This window comes from Drosophila navojoa, chromosome 5 (genome assembly GCF_054131105.1).
Source record: "Drosophila navojoa isolate 15081-1374.11 chromosome 5, UAZ_NAV_1.0, whole genome shotgun sequence".
NCBI lineage: Eukaryota > Metazoa > Arthropoda > Insecta > Diptera > Drosophilidae > Drosophila > Drosophila navojoa.
Window position 1 is genome coordinate 2,345,861 of NC_142893.1, and position 22,684 is coordinate 2,368,544.

Consider the following 22,684-nt stretch of genomic DNA (forward strand, 5'->3'; position numbering starts at 1 on the left):
TACGTTTAACAACTTACTGAGCAAAGCTGGAGTCTTGGATTTTTTGGTATTATCATCCATGTAGGAAACGCCCAGAGTGTAGTAGAGCGAGCCACCGATGCCAGATATGAACTGGGCGACAAACAGCAAAACTTGTGGTGCGAAATTTCCCTCGCCCACTTCGCACTCGGCGCCACCGCCAGAGAGGCGGCACAAGGTCTTCGATCGCTGCTCCTCAATGGCCTCCATGGTGGCATTCTCGTCGGGTAGAGCCCCAAACTCCTTGGTCAGGGCCAGAGCATCCTCGCCCGGACCGTAAAGAAAATGCGGCGAGGTGGTCATCAGACAGAATAGAACGATAGTCAATAGACCTGGGGAAATGTCAGGAATGAGGTAGAAAATGTCATTTTAGATCTTAATTGTAGATCTTACCAAATCCTATCCAGCGTGGCCTATGACCCTTGCCCGCATATTAGGCCAGCACGGCGGAGACCAAAGTTTGGCTAATATCGTTGCCCACCGATATGATGCCCGTGTTCTTCGAGGGTATCTTGAAGCGTTTCTCAATCGTGGTTATGGTGCCATTGAAGTACGCATACGTCATTGAGAAAATGCAGCCAACGATGCCATAGAGCAGGACGTAGGCAGTTTGATTAGCGAAGCTGGGAATTATTTGTGCTCGATTAGGATTGCGATGCAGATTGGGGGCTAACACGGCCTTACCGCTGAAAGAAATTGCCGCGAAAGAGCCAGAAGCCGCATGTAACATTCTTCTCCAGCGGCATATCGTTGAGCAGCTTGTTGATCTCCTCGGTCATGAGGCGATCCTGTTCGGATTTTTCGCGCTTTAACTTGGCCTTGATGCGTGCCTGGGCGCCTTTGTTGCTCTTGTTGTCCGTCGTCTCGTGGGCATTGCCATTGTTGAGCAGCTTGTGGAGCTCCTCGGGAGCGGCAGCTGCCGCCGCTGTCGTCTCCTCCGGCTGCTCATCGCTGCGAGCTGTGACACGCGCCTCCACGGCCGCCTCGCCTTGCACCATTTTATTTGGAATACTCTAGTATGTCTTGATTTTGAGTTTTGATGTCTGTTTTTCTTAGTAGCACATTGGATTCTTCCGGCTGAGGCACACACACCCACACACACAAACACAGAGCCGCAATAATTGATATGCACAATAATTCTTAATTGTCAAAGTAAAAAACTTTCACAAGCAATTAGCTCCGACTTGCTCTTGGGCTTGACTTGGGGTTTTTATTTTATTTTATAATATTTATTATTATTATTTTATTTTTTGTATTTTTGATTTAGTAACTGCAATCGTTGCGCTCTGCCTTTCGTTGATGCTGTAGAGCAACTGCACGCATCACCATTTGCGGATCGAATGGCATGTTGTGCCCAAATTACGTGTGATCTTAACTTAAGTTCTTCTCTGTGACTGCGCCCAGGAGACACGACACTCGCTGTCTATCCGACTGAGCGAACACACTTTGTTGACACTTTGGCTGGGTCTTGTTGGCACAGCGTCTATCAAGCTGCCTGGCGGCTTGTTCGTTGCTTGTTATTAAAAGATTAGCTTTTATTGGGGTTTTCACCTCTGGCCAGAATCTTCAATCATTTTTGCTGAGCGAAAGATATGAAGATAAATAAATTTCTCGAGTCTCCAACTATGACAATTGTAGAACAAAATTGATGAAGCTGTAGCAGAGTAGTGATAAGAGTTGTAGCTGATCGTATGTAAGCACACACGCACACTCACACTCACACTCACACTTATTTGATATGCGTATACATAGTTTCATCTGTGATAATGCTCTTGATAAGTTTTGTTTTCTTGTCATTTCTTATCATTATTTTGCTTGCTTAGTTTAGTATTCGACAGACTTTTGTTTACTTTCATTTTTGCAAGTTCATTTATTTGTTGGAAAATAAAGAAGCATTTAATTGAAAATATCTTTATAACTGTATATATTAAATTATATATGTTTTATATAGTTGCATTTTTTCAAGGGCAACTCTTAGAGCTTTATGTCACATTTGCTCGAGTGATACGTAAGGTAATCCGAGTAGTTTAAATATCTAGAAACTTTATTGCAATATATGATTGAAATCCTTTTACTTCATTTAATATATCTTTCTCTCTCTTTATCTTTGTTCATTTGTTTTCTTTTCTTTCTCAGTTTATGACTCTTTGGCTCTATCTGTTCCTAATTTTGTTTTCCCTCTTAATTTTCTTTGTTTGTCTTTCCCTTTGTTCCTCTCTCCCTCTCAGTGTCTCTTTCTCTGACCCCTATGTCCCTATCTCTCTATTATTCCTCTCTCTTGGATTTTCATCTTTCCACTCTCTCTGTCTTTCTCATTTTCTCTCTCTCTATCTCTTGATATCGCTATCATCTACGCCATTACCCGCTCTGTGCCCATTGCTCTCTCGGCGCTTACCTCCCTCTCTGTCTCTCTCTCTCTTGATATTGCTATCAGATTCGCTTTTCCCATTATTAGCCCTTATCTCGATCTCTTATACCGCTCTTCTCTTCCACTTTCCCTCTCTCCCTCTCACTCTCTGTCTTTTTCTCACGTTCTCTTATATTTTTCTCAAACTTTCCATTCCTCCGTCTTTCTATTCGCATTCCCATTCCTTCTATTATTATTTTCATCTTTGTTTTTAAGATCTGGTTTGTTTTATTATATCTAAATTCCAGGGTATTTAATGTTTAGCTCATCGCAGATAACAGCTGTATTTTGTTTTCGAAACTTTCCAGATATGTTTACTACATACAACTATAATCTAGTAGAGTTCTAGGCGCTAGTCGCTTTGAGCTCTTTCTCTTGTTATCGCTCTGTCGCTCACGCTCTATCTCGCTCATTCGCTATCTCTGTCCAACTTTTTGCATTCCCATGCCCATGCTCATTCTTTCTATTATTATTTTGATTTTCAAGAGCCGAGCGCGCATGAGTGTGAGTGTGTGTGTGTGTGTGTGTGTGTGTAGGTGTGCTCAACGTGTTCTATTATTTAATGCATGTAATGTACATATGTAGATGGGTAGATACATATGTATATATAGTATATACACTATATATTCGTATATGATGCTCGCATGTTCGTTCGCTTGTGTGTTTATTGTCGACGCCACAATTCACTTAGCATATTTAAATTTTTGCGCTGCTTATCTCTTGAACTTTATCTTGATTATGTTGTGCTTGAATCATAATGTATATGCTATATCACTCTCCATATATGCGCATACTATATAGATTATATAGTATATAGAGAGCATAAATTTACTTTTAAATTAGGGAATTAGCACTTTAGCGACACAGCCACAGATTTTTCACTGATTTAAATTGTTTCACACCACAAATTGTAGATTAGATCAGCGACTTATAGCTGCCATATAGGCGTAGTTCGTCTTTAACACGACGACGACGATATTATCGTAACCGTAAGCGTAGCCATACTAAACTAAGCTAAGCGCTGGATTTGTATTATCTGTGGAAATCTGCTCCAAGTTGTAGCTGAGCAGTTGAGTAGATGAGTGCCTCGCCTTCAAAGCGAATGGAAGTCGAGTCGAGTCTTCAAAAGCTAATTCCAATTCAGCATTGTGTGTGTGTGTGTGTGTGTGTCAGTGACATCAATTTCCAAGCCGTCGACTTGACAGTGTGTGTGCAGAGCACAAAATTCTTTATTAGATTTGCCTGGCGGTGCTTGCACTTGGATCACAGACAAATTCAAAAGTATCATTTAAGATAAAACATATGTGTATATCCAGGGTTATCAAGGTGAAATATGCTGGGAAAATACTGAAAAGTTTTCAAAAAAGTGCCTAAAGAGTGTACTATGGAGTAGTTTAGAAAATGTTTGAGCTACATATATACAAGTTTTGCAAGAATTGAAATTTTAAATTTAAAGAGTTATCATCTCATAATTCATTTAATTTATTTTTATATTACATTTGCTGAAAAAGTTGAATCAAGGAATATTGTTATATATATTTAATTCGGTTTTCATAAATATATTTTTAGAATTTATTTCAAAATATTATCTAGTAGTAGTACCGAAGATATTTTTGAGATATTTTAAAACACATTTTTTTTTTAATTAAAAAAAAATTGTTTGATCAAATATAAAAGTATTAAAATATTTGTATGAAAATTATAATAATAATAAATATGTTCACAGGCAATCAGTTATAGTGTTATAGTTATCAAAGTACTCGCTATATAGACCCATATAGCTACCAGCTCTATCGATACGGAAATATTGTCAAACAATATTTAAACGTAACCTTGCTGCGCTCTATATATCTATATCAATTTGTGGTGTGTGGCTGCTGGAAAGTGTAAATGTTTATAATATCTAAAATTTGCATATGCATATCTACATATATAGATCAGCCTCCCCCTAACCCCCAAGTGTTGTTGCCAGCAAAATCAATCGACTGCGTTGATTTGCCTTTTAACCCCCGCCGTTTGTCTCTGCGGTTGGGCGTCTGATTCAATCAACCCTCCAAAAAAAAAAAAAAAAACAGTAATAAAAAAAAAATAAGTAAATGAAATATAAAACCTTATATCTGGTGTCACCCGATGCGAACCGAATGCTCTGAAGCTATAGCCCAGACTCAGCTAAAGATCGTAAACGATAAGCGATTAGCGCTCTCTCAGCGGGTGAGCTTTTGTAGTCAGCATCAATTCAATTGAAACGAGAGTGGTTGGAGAATAGGCGACTATAAGATACCTATTGCAGGGTATGTAATAGTCGTAGATTCTTTGACCAACTGATACTCGCTGTATAAGTATATATTGCTTCATTATTATTATTTTTGGAAATATTATTTAATCCAATCATTAATTTTATTCATGGACATTATGTATACGGCTAAAGATACCCTAGGACTTTATATAAAAGTTGAGGGAAAACTTTTTTTTTTGGATTTTTGAATAACTATTAAATCGTAAAACCTCTTGAGTTTGGTTTTCATTAATTTAATTAAAAGTGTCGACTATTAGATACCCTGTCAAATATTTCAGTTGGATGCGCACTACAATGCTCATTGAAGAACTTACTGAGATCTAAAAAGAATTTTAAGAATAGCCCACATAATTAATATAATTTTGTTTTAATTAACTTGGGCATTACGACTTTTAGATACCCTGGAATAGGTGTACGGCAGGTAATTTCTTAAAAGAAACCCCTATTATTAATATTTCGAATGTTCTAAGGCTAGACAGAATTTGCTTAACTAGGCCCCCTGTTGTACGACTATTAGATATCCTTTAAGTCCGCTTTGCTGCCCAATTAGGGGTTGTCGCTGAAGAAAAATAAGCAAAGTCAATTGTGTTCAGGTCTCACTGCCTTTTATTTATGTATTTGTATTGCTTATGAATGTGGAAATGTGAAAATCATAAACCCTAGCCACATATGTGGCTTACGAGGGCAGCGAGAGAGTCAATGTCGGAGTCGAAGTCGGAGTGAGAGTGAAATGTGAAAGCAATGCTTATTAAATTTGCGTATAAAGTTTTTCTTCGAGCGAGTCGAAATGGAAATGTTTGTATACATAATCCCGCCATATACATGGTGTGCGTACGAACATCATATGTTTGGCAGCGCAATAAAAATCAAAAACATAATTTCTTGTATCAATTGAGCGGCCATAAAAAAAGAGACGAAAAAAAAGCGAAAAGAAGTTGCGCCCAGGCATGTTTATTATTATGAGATGTTTGCATATGCAAAAGGACATGGAGCCAAGCGAGTCACAGCTGCCACACACACGCACACCCACACGCACACAGCTGTAATTGCAGCACAAATGTGCTTCGTATTCGCATCGGGCGGGTGTGAGGCGGCGGGTATTCCCAATGCCAAGGCTCAGCATAAATAACAACAAATGAGGCAGCGTGTTGCCCGCTTTATCTCTCACTCTTTCCCTGTGTGTGTGTGTGTGTGTGGCACTTTTGTGCGCCGCCTGTAAGTATGCCACAATATAAAGACAACTGCAAATTATGCGGCTGGCACGCGACTCGCTGCCGCTGCCGCTGCTGCTGCTGCTATTTGTTAGCGATTTTTATTTCCCCAACGCGCTTCCTTTTGTATGCCGTATGCAAATGACATTGGCCTTATCGCTGCCAGCACACACACATTCGCACACATTTAGCTAGCGTTGACAATAAATAATATTTTGCAAATCACGTAAATCGCTATGAATTTCAAATGCATGGGGCGTGGCTCAGGGCAACATTTCTATTTGGGCAGCCACAATCTCCATAAACATGTGAAATGTCTCTCCCTCTCTCTCTCTCTCTCTTACTGTGTGTGTGTATGGCTGCTCTTAAGTGTAATGCCAAGACGAATGCTGCGGCTTATGCACGCCTACGTCAGTTTCCGGGTAAGCGCGCCCAACTGCCAACTAAACCGCTTAAGCACTCAATTTGCGCGTGAAAAGGAACTTGACACCCACACAACACACACACACGCATGCTCTTCGACATGTGTGTGAACGCACGGCACATGTCAGCACTTTGCTTGTGATTTCCGTTTCCGCTCAACCCCTTTGCTGGCTGTCGGCGTTTATTGATATTGCCTGACATAACGGCATGTAGCATACGTTTCTAACGGCTGTCTCAGCTCTGCTCTGCTGTTTTTTTTTTTAACCCCTGCTAAACTTATATGTATGTATGTGTATTTATTTGTGACTTCCTTCCAGGAGTGTGTGTCAAATTAGGGTTAAATACTGTGTGACCTCCCAACCCCACATGCTTTTGACTAATTTGGATTTTTTAGGCGCAGTTTTTTTCTGTTTTCTGATTTTTTGTCAGAGTTAAGTAGGTCTTAAGTCTTCATTTGTCTGTGCAGCAGCTGGAGTCGCGCTTAATATGCCGACCGCATGCTAAAACCCACAATTTAGCCAGGCCAATTTTGCTGTCAATTTAAGTTGTAATTAACAGGCGAGCCGTCGGCTGCTGAGTGAATGAGAGAGAGAGAGAGAGAGAGAGAGAGAGAGGGGGGATAGCAAAAAAAAGTAGCATAAGCTTCGCTTGCTGACCCAACCCTGAACTCTGTGTGCCATGTGGCATGCAGCTCACGTGCGCTCATTACGCATTTCATAAATTTTTGGCCGTGCAGGAGGCAGCGTGGCGACTTCTATTCGGTCAGACAAGGTGCGTCCGACCTAATCACCCAAACCAAAGCCCCACAGAGGCGGGAGAGAGAGCAAATGTCAAAATAGACAATGCAGCGATTACTTGTGAGCACTTCGGATGGGGGGGCGGGGCATGTAGCTACTTCAGCTGAAATATGCTCTAAAAACGGCGAGTGTTGAGGGAAAGAGCTGAAAACAGCTGTAAAAAGCTAAATTTAATGTGAGGCTAATAAAAGAGCTAGAACCTAGGGCTGCTAGAGCTGCAAATACTTGGCTAGTTTAGGCTGAAAAATGATGCAAATATATTAGTAATACAATATGTGATATATTGATATTTAAATATTTTCAATACAACCCCAGTTCGTTTTATATTTAGCTCGAGTCAAAGCAAATCTTAGCTGCTATATTTAGCTTGAGCTAAAAATGAGCTAAATGCTACATTCAGCTAAAAATTATTTATAGCTAAAAATCATTTTTTCATCATATAATATTAACTTTCTTACGCAAATACCTCAATCTTACCTCTTCTCAGCCGTAAACACATTATTTCAATAGCTAAATTTTACAGCTGAAGCCAGCTAGTTATGCAGTTATTTTACCCACTCTGGAGTACCCTTCATATTCGGCACATAATTAATCAAAAAAGCAGCGTAGTTTTTCCGCACAATAGCGCCGGAGTCCGGATTTGGGCCATTAAAATTGGCATTGGGCGCGCATAATGAGCTGCAGGACGAAAGTTGAAAAGGATTATGCGTAGCCAGAGCATTGGCAATTGTATTGTTCAGTGCGGGGGAGTGTTCTGCCTGGCTCTGCTGTTCGCTGCTGGCTTTCCATTTGTTTTGTTTAGCCAACGCCAACGCCAACGTCCATTTTTAATTCCTTTCACATTTTCTTTTTTTTGATTTCTTTTTCGCTCACATTTTTACGCTTCTTATAGCTGGCAATGGGTAAGGGTAAGGGTGTGGGTGGTGTGCGGGGGCGTGGCACTTGCCACTCGGCAAAAAAATAAGCTTAGGAGCGGCAAACAAACCGCTCGAGTCCTTTGTGTCCATTGTGGTGGTATTTATACTCGTCAGAGATGCGAAGCGAGTATATTAGTTTTGCTGGATTTGTTTTACTTTCTTTCTTTCTTTCCATCTGTAAGATTAAACTGGTTAGTTCTTGGAAAACTGAAGGAAACTTCATTCCATAGTCTTAAAGTGAGGACTGGCAGGTTTTATGACATGTTGAGCTCGTCTATAGCTCGACTTGTAGTTGTATATTCTGTCCATATAATATAATCTCAAATTGGAATAAGGAACTGTATCTTTCAGAGTCTTAAATCTAGGATCTTAGGGTTTCTTTATGGGTCCTAATTAGAACTTCTTAACAGGACTTATTATCCATCTCTCATTTGGGAGTCGGAAACTAACACTAATATCCTCCGCAATCTTATAGCGAGTATTCAGCAGCCGTTTGCACTCTACCCAAAACTTTTTTCTTACTTTATTTGCTTTTCTACATCTATATATATCTTCGTATTTTTTTTAACCATTCTTTCGTTTTTAATTCTTACTTTTTACGCGAAGCCGAGTCGCCGCATTTGCTCAATTAGAGACGTGCCTTGGTCCGGGGCTGTCGCCATAGAGCGTGAACGTTTCTCCATTACATTTGAAATCGTCCTTTTTCTTTTCTTAACTTGGGATAGGGCTTAGGCATGGTTTTTTGTTTGTTTCTCTTGTTGTTGTTGTTGTTTTTTTTTTTTCTGATTGTTTGGCGCATCCGTTTGTAAGTATCCTTGTCCATGCCCACTTAAACATTCTAAGCTTGTGGCTTAATCCAGCACAGGGTTGACCCTGCTGAACCACGGAAAATCACGTTTTGATTTCATTTTTATTGTAATTTTACCCCATATTATACATTTTTAGAAGGAGAAGGAGAGAGAGGGAGAGAGAGAAAGAATTTGGTTTTAATTGGAATGGAGGTTAAATGCTTAAGTAGATTGATGGTTGACCTCTCTACGAGATGCTCATTAATTTAACTAATACCTAGTTGGGGTTTTCAGGTTTTTCTATGCAATGCTCATAAAAAAATTATAGATTTTTGTCTTGCTTTTCGTAAAGTTTAAGTTGAGGTATTTTTATGTGATCTTCATTATGTTCGTTTCTTTTGCATTTGGTTACATTTGCCCTTCTATGTGATTCTCATACAAATATATTTGAGCTTCAACGCACTGAGAACTCTTGGAATGAAGACTATCTATAATATATTTATATATATAATTTCTCTCTATCCCTTCTTCATCCCTTGATGCACTCTTGTTAATCTCATAGATGATTTGCAACGCCTTGAGTAGGCCTCGTATTACTCTCCGAAAGCCTCGCTGAGTTATGAGCAAAAGTGCCTTGGCAATATTTCATAGCTGCATAAGCAGCTAATTTAAAAAGCAATTTCAAAAACTTAATTTCTCAGCGATTATGTGTGTAAACAGCGGCGAGTGAGCGAGCTGGCTCTTCTTCTTCTACTTGTATTTTTTGCTGCTGTTTTTATCATGAACAAACATTGTGGCAGCCGTTGGTCTAAGCCCACATTTCACCCACCCAGCGAAATGGTCTCAAATATGAATTTATTTTCCTTACTTTTCATCTCATTTTGTTGTTGTTATTGTTGTTGTTGTTGTTGTTGTATTTTATGCTGTTTAAAAAGCATTTAAGTCCCTGTAAAGTGACCCTTTTAATTTTTCTTACGCTTCGTCGCATTGTTGCCACTCTTAACAGTGGAAAAACTTCCCCCAGATACGAAGTGGACTACCCAAACTCTCTTTGCTTTTTTTTTGCGTTTTGGGATTTTCTGATATTTCCGGCATTTTCTTGTTTTTCTATTTCATAATTTAATATATTCATACATTGAGACAGTTTTTGTGTGTTTTTTTGCGGTTTGACACGCTTGTTCTGTTATGATTCCGATATCATCTGGGACTTGTCATGGCGCATTATCAAAAAAATTGGCTTGAGTTGGGCGTCTCAAGCGCAGGGATATGCAGAGAGTAAATGCCAGAATATTGATGTTGCCTGCATCAACTTTTTAATTGCAATTATTGCTGGGCATTAACTTTGGAAATGATTCCCTCTGCCCTCATGTTGTTGGAAAACTTTACTTTTAATTAATACAAGTCAAAGTTTATAAATGTATATGATTTTTTCTAATTGGACGAGGCTGGGAAGTTTCCTAATGGAGGCTGGGTATAGGTAAACATGTAAACGGAATACATAGATGAAGTGAAGCATGTATGTAGCATGTATGTAGAAACAATCTATACTTTACAGGATACGAGATATTGGAGTTTCTAATAAAATATCATTGATATATCATTTGATATCATACCATCTTAAAGTAATTTTTGTTAAAAAAGTCATGGGATTCGAACTTGTTACCATTTAATGAAAGATAGTAAGGGAAATAAAAAAGTATTTCCTTTCTCCTTTTATATATCTTCAATTAGGAATACCTACATAAAATTAATTTAGCTTAGAAATAAATTATGATTGTGGCTTAACGTAACTCAACTATAGAGCGCACAAACTAAATTATTTGGAAAATTACAAGCAATAAGAGGAAGAGCCAGAGACAGAAGCTCAAGCAATTGAAAGTTCTTACAGTTCGACCAGCCAGAAACCGCAGAGCGGAATAGCTTTACATAAGAGGAAGAGGAGAGAGAGAGAGAGTGGGAGAGAGAGAGGGTGTAACAGGAGCAGCTCCTGAGCGAATGCAAAAAGTTTAGAAAGCATATAAATTTCATAGCGATTTCATAGTTTGGCAGAGTCCTGGTTCCTTGTCTGGCCAAAAACTCGAATTCGATGGCTTCTTCGTTTTATTCTGTTGTCCTCGCGTTGGGGCGGGGGGGCATCGCGAAAGACGACAGAGGACAAACGAAGAACGTGAAGCTGCGCTGCGCTGGGCATTAAACGTTTTCTAATTAAGTGCGCCAGGGAACGAGCTCCATTGTCTTTATTTTTATTATTTTTACAAGGATAATTATTGTTTTTCCAACTCGCAGATTTGATGCTGCGCGCTCAGCGAGGCGTTTTACGCTTTCCCAATTTTTTAGGGGCGCTTTCCTGCAGCTCTTAAGGGTGATATACATATATATTTATATAAAGGGGTAGCATTATTATATTATATATAAGCTGGTACTGGCCACCCAAGACACTGCAGGCTTATTGGATTAGTATGCGTCGCCTGTCTATTAATGCCAGCTCTTAATGGTTCCTCGCATCCCAACTGCGGCCGGCTTCCTTCCGCCTTCCTTTCTCCTTCCCAATATGATTTTCTTTCAAAATAATTTACTTTTTTTTGCGTTTGGGGGAGGGCCAAAAAAAAAAAAAAAAAATGAAGAAGAAAAGCGATTATCGTTGTTCTGCTTTTCATTTATAATGCTCATTGCGTTTGCTGCTGCTTCTTCCACGGAATTATGTGAACATTTATTGAATATTCCGTTTTTGTGTTTGTTTAATTATGAACTTTTTCCTTTGACAAATGATATTGAGCTTATATATGTATATTCCAAACGTATATTTTTTTTCTTCTTATGCTTTTTAATCTGCCTTTTAATTTTGCCGTAAGTTTTCTTTGATGTTTAAACTTTTTCTTCGGTTTATTTCGCTTTTTTTCCGCGTTGTTTACCAATTTGCACAGCTAAAATCACAAAAAAATGAGAAGCTTATGTTTTTTTAATTAGCCTATCATTTGCTCTTCAGCGCGTTTAATACACGGCAAAAAATGTTGAAAAAATATGTAAAAGTATATATATATATAATATGTGAATTGGCTCAGCTATGAAGGAAAATTGAACTGAAATTCCTTTTTCTGTGAGGCTGAAATATTAATTAGACTATTTTAGGCATATTTTCTGAGTCAATTTCTAGATGAATTGAATTTCTGTGAATTTATTTGTTTTTAGCATACTTTTGGGCATTCATTAGAAGTTCTATTTAAGCAAAGAGCATATAAAATATTCAAGCCTCTAAGGATTCGCATAGTAAAGACTAAGCTTGATAGATGTATCATAATATAAGAAGAAGAAAAGCTGAAAATGACGAGAAATATTGGAGAATTCAAAGGGTTTGCAAGAACTGGCTTGAGCTGAAAGCAGGAGAAATTCCGAATGGACTCAATGCATGCTAAGAGACTTGTTGAGCCTTGCCAGGGCATCTGTCATGAGTTAGTTTCTGTATCGCTGAGATGTCCACTGATTGCCTATTATGTTGATTAATATTCAGAGATTATGTAGAATAGACTCATAACAAACAGCTAGAGAGTAAGATAATATCTAAATTTTATTATCTACCAGAAAATCTTAGTTAAAATCCATCGACTTTATTTCGCCATGACGAATGCATCGCAAGTTTTTCGCTGTCTCTCTCTCTCTCTCTCTCTCTCTCTACCCTTTGGCTCTTAACCCTTGGACTAATTTCAATTGCAATGCAGTCAGCCGTGAAATAAACAAGAAATCACTTAATGCCAACAATTACATAACCAATTAGGACTTTTGGCCTTAATGCGAGAGACAAGTCAAGGAGTCAGAAGACAGACGCGCTTAATTTCTGGTTACAGCACTACAGCAGGACAAACGGCAGCAGGACACGCTGTCGATTGTGCACATAAAAACCAAAACAGCAGAAAACTTTTAACCAGAGAGAGAGGGAGAGGGAGAGGGATGTGGTGGAAGTGAGGGGAATGGGCTGGTATAGCATATCAAGTCGATTACGTTTATGGAATATATAAACGAAATGTATTTGTTGTTGTTATTGTTGTTGCTGTTGTTGTTGTTGTTCCTGTTCTGTCTCTCATCATAAGCTGGACAACAAAAGGTTGCCAATTTGCTGGCTTGTTTGGCAGTTGATACTTGATATGCTTAGCAGGATAAGGGTGCAGGGAGAAAAAAAAAAACTAGAGAGAGAAGTAAAAAAAAACACGATTTCTTGTGCTGCAATAGTTGTTTGGCATTGTTGACTGGACAGGAGTCGCTTGATAAGCTACTTGAGCAAAAGCGATTGCAGACAAGTTTTTTTTTTTTTTTTTTTGTATTCTTAAAACATTTATGAAAACATGAAAAGCTGCCCACACACGCACACACACACACGCATGCCATATAAGCTGATATTGTCAAAAGGCAGCAGGCTTAACTAGGCGTATGCGTAATATAAACCAGCAACAAGAGCACACACACACACATACACACACACACGTGTGTGTTAGACGATAAAGTCAGCAGCACGATAAATCATCGCTATAATATTTATAAATAAAAAAAAAGGCAACTTGTTAGGGCGCACATATACTATATAATCGAATTTTTATTGATACAAGCAGCTTACGTTGAAAGGATGTGGCCCCAGAGAGCGAGACAGCGAGAGAGAGTGAGAGTGAGAGTGAGAGAGTGGGAGGATGGGAATAAAAAATAGATACTAATGCGCATTTTTAGCAATTGGTCAAGCAGTCTGAACTACGTTTATTTCCTTATCAAGCTTTAATGTTTGACCATTCACGAAAATTGCGCTATGAATATGTTAGACTTTATTGAGGAGCGACCCAATCAATTGGCCAGATAATTGAGCCAGCTTATATATATGTAGATATACATAGTACATACCCCTCTCTCTCTTTGTATACATCGCTCTTGGCAACACTTTTTGTGCATTTACTCGACCACGCCCTCAGCACTAGCTCAGTCTCAAGACATTTGGCTTTTAATAAAAGCGTCCACAGCGAGCACTTCAAACTGTTTGTAACTCAATTAGAAACAAAGGCTGCTCGAGATGCCGGCTCTAGCTGGTTGCACCAGCTGCTGATTGACTATGCTTAGAGGCAAAGCAAGGCAAAGCAAAGCAAAGCAAGGCAAAGTAAAGTAAAGTAAAGCAAAGCATGGCAAAGCGTGGCATACGACCCGAGTCCATCAAGAAAAGGCAAAAATTGTTGATAATTCATTTTGAATACACTGCATAAAGCTGGCTAACTGGACTTTAGCTGGCAGTAGGTAGAAGCAAACTTTGAATAGTGCATACTGAACTCTGAAGTAGGAGATTTCATCTTAATGAACAGCCATTAATCATATATTAAATTGTATTGCTCTGATCTACCAAGGCTGCCAATAGACCCTCGGGCATAACCACTTATTAATATTAATTATATGTTAGCTATTCATTCTTGTTCCTTCCATATTGCTTTCTACATATTTGTGTATTTTTTCCCTATTCCAAGACATTTCGCTTCTCATTGTTATTCTCATTATTTGTTCTCAACATTTTTGCATTTTTGCAATCTTTATAATGCCTTTAGGTGTAAGATAAATCTTGGCTTGATCTACTTGAATTTTTATACTATTTTGGCAAGAAAATATAAAAGTATTTGGTTATAATGCATTTGTACATATATAGATTAATCATTCTATAGATTGATTTTTTTTTTTTATTAAAGCGTATTTTTTAGTAAAGCGTAAGGATTTTTAAATTTTTAATACGTTTAAAGGATAAACTAAGAATAGACTTGCATATATGGAAGAACTACACTATTATGAAATACCCAGAGTAGCTTGAATATCTTACAATTATATATCTATTCATTAAGATATGTAAATAATTTTGTGTTTACAAATGTACAATATATATATAAATTTATTTATTTTTTTTTTATTTTGAATATCTGTATTATCACTAACCATAAGTTTGTATGGTTAGTGGTATGACTCACTGCAAAATAATCCTTATCAGATACTTAGGAGTGTTGCTAACGTTCTTTTGTGTGATATCTTTCAGCTTCTCCTTCGATTATCTTCCCATTTGAAACATAGCCTCATTTTTGCATGGATCTCTTCAGTTTTTATCTTGACTACTCTTATGTACTTAGATATTTCAAACATAATCCAGACTAGATTAATCTTATAATGCACTTTTGACTTTAATATGCCTCTCTAATCCTCAACTTCCATAGAGCATCTTCAGTTCGTTATAGCAAATCTCGGCATTGTTACGTTTTTTATTGTTTAGAATAACTTTGACGTGAAGGCGTCGACGTTTGCTGACAAGACGTCGACGCTGAGCTGATGATGATGATGTTGTGCTGCCAGTTCCTTCAGTGCCTCCCGTTGTGCCTCCTCCAGCTGCTGATGCTGCTGATGCGCAACCCTTTCTGCATTTGCTCTGAGAGTGGCTAGCTGAGGGCAGGGTCCGTGGTGTACGGGGCTTCCGGGGTTACGTGGCTATGTGTTTTTGGGTGCGTATGATGGCAGCAGCGCCACAATATCTTGATAAGATTAATCAAATTTTCAGCGAAGGCTCCGCGCGGCGCAAAGTAGCTGAAAATATGCTTGGCGTGTAAAAAGGATTTATGCGTAATTATATGGGAATAGCGTAAAGGAAAAATAGCCCCGACTCTCGAAAGTTGTTGGTGCAAATATAAGTCGCAAATCAAAAGCTTGACGTTGACAGCGCTAAGAAGTACTATGTGAATGTTTGAGGGAGGGGAGGGGAAATCTGGAGGCGAATGCCTTTGAGTGGGTTTTTTCACTCTCTCTCTCATTATGTGAGCTGCTTTTAGTTTGCCTTTGTCTTGCATACTTTTTGGCAGTGCTCTTAATTAGCCGGGCTTTGACAGGGCTGTCGCCGATTTCACATGACTCAGATATAACACTCTCCCCACTCCCCCTCTCTCTTTCTCTCTCTCTTTCTAGATATATTTGCACTCATATATGAAAGCAAATTAAAACCACAAAATAAGTCTTGAGGCAAGTCGCTGTATGTACTTCTAGCTTGTAGTTGTAGTTTTCTCTACAAAGTGCCAGTCATTGAGTATTTGCATTAAAAATGAGAGAGACGTCTCAAAGCCGCTTACAGTGGTACGCAAATTGATTTACAAATGTTTTGGAATCAAAATATACGTAAACTGTCGAATGGGTCGAAGAATCTGGCGCTTTAAAGGAAAGAAGAGTTTCTAAGAGTTTTAAATAGGGGTATTCCTCAGAGATCGAAAGTTGGGTGGCCAAAGCAAACTATAAAACCTAGAGATTTTGGTATTCTTCATGTTTTTACAGTGAATCTCGAGAACTATAAGAGCTAAAGACTTCAAATTTGATATGCGAGCTAATTTAATGTACATACATAAATATATAAAATATTAAAATTTGTTTAATGATATAAACATTTGAATATTGCCTCCTGAAAGTAACAAAATTAAAATAATATTCCACTTTTTCTTAAACTAAAATCTAACTTATTCGAAGTACATTCAAAATTATTCTATTTCAAAGTTCTCAGCTCTCAGTGCCCTAACATTCTGGCTCTTGAAGCTTGAATTATTTATAAGATTTTACAACTAGCAAATTAGTTTGCTTCTATAGTTAAGCCTTCTTTTGCAACTATCGTGCGGTTTAAGTAGTTGCAATGCGCAAAAAACACACAAAAAAATGAAGGAAAAGTCTTACACCAACCACTGTGAAGAAGACCCAAAGATTTTGCGTTTGAAATATAAAATGTAAAACTAAATTTGCACATTACACGGAGAACATGTGCCTTCACCACGATTCCCGAGCGACAACAACAGGAATCGAAAGCGAGAATGCTGAAATGGTAGCAGAAACAGTTTTAGGGTTTTTTTGGCCATAGTCAATGCTTAAGGTAGAGGAAATAAAACGTATATAGAGCAATATATATAAATGCGAAGAGAGGCAGCAGCAGCAGCAGCAGCAGCCGCAGCTATTAGCTGGCAGAGAGAAAGAAATAAGGACTTAACTAACTTGACAACTACTTTCCGCTTGACAAGCAATTTCCACGTAGATAACGTAACAACAACAGCAAAAAATATGGCAAAAAAAGCTAAATTTGTAGCTAAATAATTGCAGCGAACACGGCGTATACGCAATGTATGCATGAATAAGCAAAGCATAGCTCATATAGAATATATAGAAAGTCTATATGTATAGATGATAGATATGTATGTGTGTGTGTGTGTGCGTTTGTGTGTAGCCGAATCTGTGAGCCGGCGACATGAAACGGAAACCAACTTTTGAAAGCGGGCACAAAATGCATTTTCAGCTAGCGCTATCTCGCTCGCACGTTCCGTTCGCCATCTAACTATCCCCGTCTCGTTTCATGGAGCACTTAAAAGGCAGCCGAGAGCGAGAGATAGTTAAGTCGATATCGCAGTTTCCGTCCGAAAGCAGGAATTTACTTGACATTTTCATTAGTGCGGCACAGCCACAAACACTTTGCCGGGCTAGCGGGCAGGACGAGGGATGCCAGCAGGCAGGAGGCTGGCGTGAAGGCAGGATACAGCAAGCAGACGTAGCTCGAGCTTTCTACTTTGGCATTGAGGCAGACGCGATGTTTGCGGTTTTGATGCAGAAATAAAAATAGCAATAGCAGTCAGCCTGGCAAGGATTCACGAGCAAAGGACTTAAACATACACACACACACACGCGCGCGGGCACACGCCCTCACACACCCAAGCATAAACCCATTTGGCATGGCTTATTATTGGGGTTTGCCTGGTACGAGTTGTCACCCATGTACACCCCAACTACCCTTTGCAAGTGTGTGTATGTGTGTGTATTTAGAGCTATTGCCCGGCCAAGTCCTTGGCTCTGGCTCACATCTTGATTTCGCACTCAGCGCCTGTGGCCTAGGCTAGCGCTCTCTGCCTAATGTTGTGGGAAATTGCATTAATTATTCTATTAGCAGCGTAATTCGTTCTTAATTGCATGATAAACTTTATTGCCTTTTAGGAGGATTGGAGTGGCTACGCCATGCGCCACCCTCCTCTATCGCTCTCTCGCTCTCTCTCTCTCTCTTGTCAGGATATGCGTGCGTTTCGCACTACAAATATGAGCATAAGTAGTCTATTGGCATTCCAGTCGGCGAAGCATAAGTACACATTTATTTCACTTAAGTGGACATCTTAGCCGAAGTAAATGTCTTCAGTTTTCGGCTGTTTACGGTTCATTGCGAAATACGTGTGTGGTTCCGCTAGATAATTGTTGCTTATTATAGATAAAGTCGTTTAATGGCTAAGGAAACTGTGCTTCAGCTTAATATGCTGTAATACTTAGCTCCATAAATTATAATTGAAAATGGTCATTGTCATTGTCATTGTCATTGTCATTGTCATTGTCATTGTCATTGTCATTGTCATTGTCATTGTCATTGTCATTGTCATTGTCATTGTCATTGTCATTGTCATTGTCATTGTCATTGTCATTGTCATTGTCATTGTCATTGTCATTGTCATTGTCATTGTCATTGTCATTGTCATTGTCATTGTCATTGTCATTGTCATTGTCATTGTCATTGTCATTGTCATTGTCATTGTCATTGTCATTGTCATTGTCATTGTCATTGTCATTGTCATTGTCATTGTCATTGTCATTGTCATTGTCATTGTCATTGTCATTGTCATTGTCATTGTCATTGTCATTGTCATTGTCATTGTCATTGTCATTGTCATTGTCATTGTCATTGTCATTGTCATTGTCATTGTCATTGTCATTGTCATGTCATTGTCATTGTCATTGTCATTGTCATTGTCATTGTCATTGTCATTGCCATTGTCATTGTCATTGTCATTGTCAATAATAATAATTATTATAAGCCGAAAATCTTACACATATACCACTTTTTACAACAAATACTTTAGTGATATAGTACCAATATAGGTCTCATGTAATATGAATCATACACATACGTATGATTCTTATCGAATTCGATTAAATCGTAGAAACGCAACTGGTTGCAGTTCTTGTCTATATTTTATTTAGCTACTTAATGTGTCAACATATTTGTTTATAGCGTTGATTATTGATTAGCTGCGATTTTGAGCTATATGGGGAGCACTGGCGTGTTGTTTGCACTGAGCCACTTCAATCTAGCCGTGAGTTATTATCTAAGCGAAATCCAATTAAGCTTTATCGCCTCAAATTAATCAAAAACGAAAAACAGCTGAACACAATAGCTAAGCAAATACAATCGCAACTAAGTCAATATTAATCAAATCAGCAGCGCCTTAAGTTTGCGCCAATACCCCTAATGCCGCAGCACTTGAACTCACAATTTGAGCTTAACTGATAGAGACAGAGATAGAGCTAACCAGAGAGATAGAGATAGACGTAAACATAGATAAAGTTAGGGATAACTGTAACAGTTCTTTAAGATTATTAACTTAGATTTAGGAAATATGTGATAGAGAGATAGAGAGATGAAGATCTGCAGAGATAGATAGATAGATAGATGGAGATATGGATATGTGGAGATATAGAGAAATGAAGGGATAGAGGGATTACAAGATAGTCAGATGGAGAAAAAAAGATAGAGAGAGAGAGAGAGAGAGAGAGAGAGAGCTGGACTGATAGGAAATTGAGAATTGCTGAGATGAAGAGATAGAGAAGTGGAAGATAGAGGTAGTGGTAGAAGTAGAGGTAGTGGAGAGAAGAGGTGGAGATATGGATAGATGGGTAAGTAGCATGGAAGGGAAGTGGGGAGGTAGTGGCAGAAAGATGGATAGATGGGGAAATTGCGAATTCTAGAAAGATACAGTCAAATATAGATGTATATATAGATGGGGATAACTGTCGGTACTTAACATTTAAGCCTCACGTTTGATATTTTCCAAAATGTTGTTTACTTTCACATTGAAGCGCAAATTTGTTTTGATTTTCAAAAAATACGTTTCTGATATTCATGACCGGTTTATGCAGCACACGCTCGAGGACTTTGGGCGGGTGGCCTTTCGAGCCCCCTTTTGATTTTGACCGCGTTGACCAATATTTGCTTTTGCGGCTGTTCTAAAATTTTTGCATACAGCGTTTACCGTTGCTGGACATTCACCTGCTTTCCGCATTTCATGCAATTAATTTAATTATGTGGCCAACTAGGCTGAGTGTTCCACCTCTCTCTCTCTCTGCCCCACTCTCTCTGCCTCGCTCTGTCTTTCTGTTTAGCTCTTCCTTTCACTCTCACTCTCTCTTTCGCTGGGTATGGGCGTCTCGCTCTCATCCTCATTAGCCGCTGTTTGTGGAACTACAAACTTGTTTCAGCTTTTCTAGTGCACACTAAATGAGATGCTTTTAGCCGTTAATGAAAATGTGCAAATTGAGTTGTCCATCCATATGCAGTTATATATATTAATATATATATATATTAGGTATATATACCTATATAGGTTACCATGATGCAATTTGCTTGCTGCCAGCGTAAAGGTAGAAAAAGTACAATTAATTATTAGTTAGAAAAAAAATGTGTGTTCCGCTTGCCGTTGATGTCATTTAGAGAAATGTGATTAAGGCACATGAATAACCCATATGGAATACATATGTGATTAATGTAGACCAGAATATGTACAGGGCAGAGGCAATACTAGAAGCGTACATATACATAGATCAATATATCTACTCTCATGATACATTCTTTTGTTCCTTTTCTTTTCGCCTCATCATTACATCATTTCATCTCATTATTACACATTTCCCTTTCTTTTTACCTGTCGATTTCTATTTTTAGATTCCATCTTCTATTCATTTTTATCCTTGATTTTTCTTTTGTCAATTTTGTCTCGCATTTCTCATTTTTCCGTATTCCGTATATCACAGTAAGTATTCTCTTATACTTTATCATTATATTACTATAATTTCCATGGTACTTTTTGGATTTATACTTTTTGTACATATAAGAATTTCTTTAAAAAAATCTTAACTGAGTTAAATTTTTACTATTTTTTAAATTGTTACTTTGAAAGATTTAAAGTTCTATAAATATATAGTTCTATAATTAATATATTGAATATATATTGACTACTTTTGAGACAATTTCACTTGCATGGATATCATTTAATCAGCTAAAATCTGTTGATTTTTTTGTATTTCCTTAAAAGTCAAACACAATTATTATTGAAATAACCAAAGTAGATATCGTAGAAACCAAACAGACGTCAATGGGAAACGCCGCTAACATCCCAGGGGATTGACCAAGGGAATGAGGATGAAGAGGGGGAGCGGACATGGACAGAGAGACAGAGAGACAGATAGACAGAGAACATGCGGCATAGACCGAGACCTCAATGGCAGAGCAAACAAAGTCAAGTGCTGCCAGAGTCTATTGAGCTGCGTTAGGGTAGGCGTTGCCAGAGTCAGTTCAGAGAAGATCAGCAGGTATTTCGTTTGTAATTTGTCATTTGATATTTGGCCATTTCCATGGATAAATAAACACTGCGCAGTGCTGAGAGCGTAGATATGTGTTCAGATAGCTGCTATCAATTTTTAATTAGGGATTTGTCAAACAATATGGCAAACAGTATGTTAGCAAACATGGGACAACCTCAATGCCGCATCCCCATATCAATCAATGCCCAGCCCCATTACCAACCCCCAATCGTCAATCGCCAATCGCCAATTGTAGTCATCGCCCTGATCGCGATAGCCGATCAACACTGTCAACATTGTTCGGCGGCATCCACAAAGAGACCAAAGCTACGCCGGCTAGAGCTATGATTCTATTACAGCTATTACTTACGTAAGGAGCAGAGTGTGAAAGAGAGGCAGACAGAGAGAGAGAGAGAGAGAGAGAGAGGGAGATGGAGCGAGTGAGTGACTCGCTGCTAGACAGTTATTTTTAGTTGGCTCACATGTAACAGCAGCGGTCGCGTCGACGGCATCCATTGCACTACAGTGGTAATTCGAAGAGTTGAACTTGGGGAGACAAAAAGTTAAACGAAATGAGAAAATATCTCAGCGAGTTGCTGAAAAGCGCAATTAAAGCAGAAATTGCAATAAAGCATTTTCTATGCTGATATTTTAGGATATGTGATATTTAAAGCGAATCCTAACTTGGAAATATTCTTCTATAGAAGCTTGATGAACTTTGACATCCAAGTTAATGGCATTTGGATTAGGAGACGATTTTCATAACTTACGAGAAATACATACCTTATACAAAAAAAGAGTATATTTTTTGTTTATCTTCGTGATGGAGTATAAAAAGTGAAATATTTTATCAAATTGAATTTTAATAACATTTTCACAGATGCAAATGCTAAAAAAGTCCCTAATTAAATGCCTCAATTTTACAAATAATTTGCTTGAATTTAAGATATATATATATATATTTTCTATACATTTTTTTTCTTTTAACTATTACTCCATTATTTATATTTTATTACTGATTATTTCAACACACGCAAGAATTATATAAACATTTTTCTTGGTATTCCTGAGCCTCTTTAAATTTACCTTAAGTCAAAGCTTATAAAATATTGAAACCTTGAAAAAAGCTCCTATAAGGTTTCACATTGGGAGCGTGCACTGTAGCTGCTTATATTTTTCATTGTCAAAAACGTTGAGAACGCTGAGAATCAGACGCTGCTGCCACCGCAGATGTCACTGCTGCCGCTTCTTCTTCTTCTTCTTCTTCATCATATTCTTCTTCTTCATTCTCTTTTATCTGTTATCAATTGAGAAATTTACAAATCGATACGCGACATATCTTGTTTCGTTTGCCACGGCATTGCGAGCTCTGCTTTTGAAGATGCCGTGACGCGTGGTATGATTCGTTGGAATCAG

At 38.3% G+C, this 22,684-nt stretch overlaps 2 protein-coding genes across 2 annotated transcripts in view; one reads left to right on the top strand and one right to left on the bottom strand.

The window, feature by feature from the left end:
* Oatp58Dc (Organic anion transporting polypeptide 58Dc) overlaps window positions 1-22,684 on the bottom strand; it is a 110,081-nt gene that overhangs the window by 2,551 nt on the left and 84,846 nt on the right. The window contains 3 exon segments of the mRNA XM_018104266.3: window positions 18-350; window positions 412-641; window positions 703-1,061. Of these exon segments, the coding sequence (XP_017959755.1) occupies window positions 18-350; window positions 412-641; window positions 703-1,016 (877 nt within the window). The 5' untranslated portion in view covers window positions 1,017-1,061.
* The window catches only part of dve (SATB1_N and homeodomain domain-containing protein dve), a 96,143-nt gene that overhangs the window by 854 nt on the left and 72,605 nt on the right, over window positions 1-22,684 (top strand). The gene's annotated exons all lie outside the window — the stretch shown is intronic.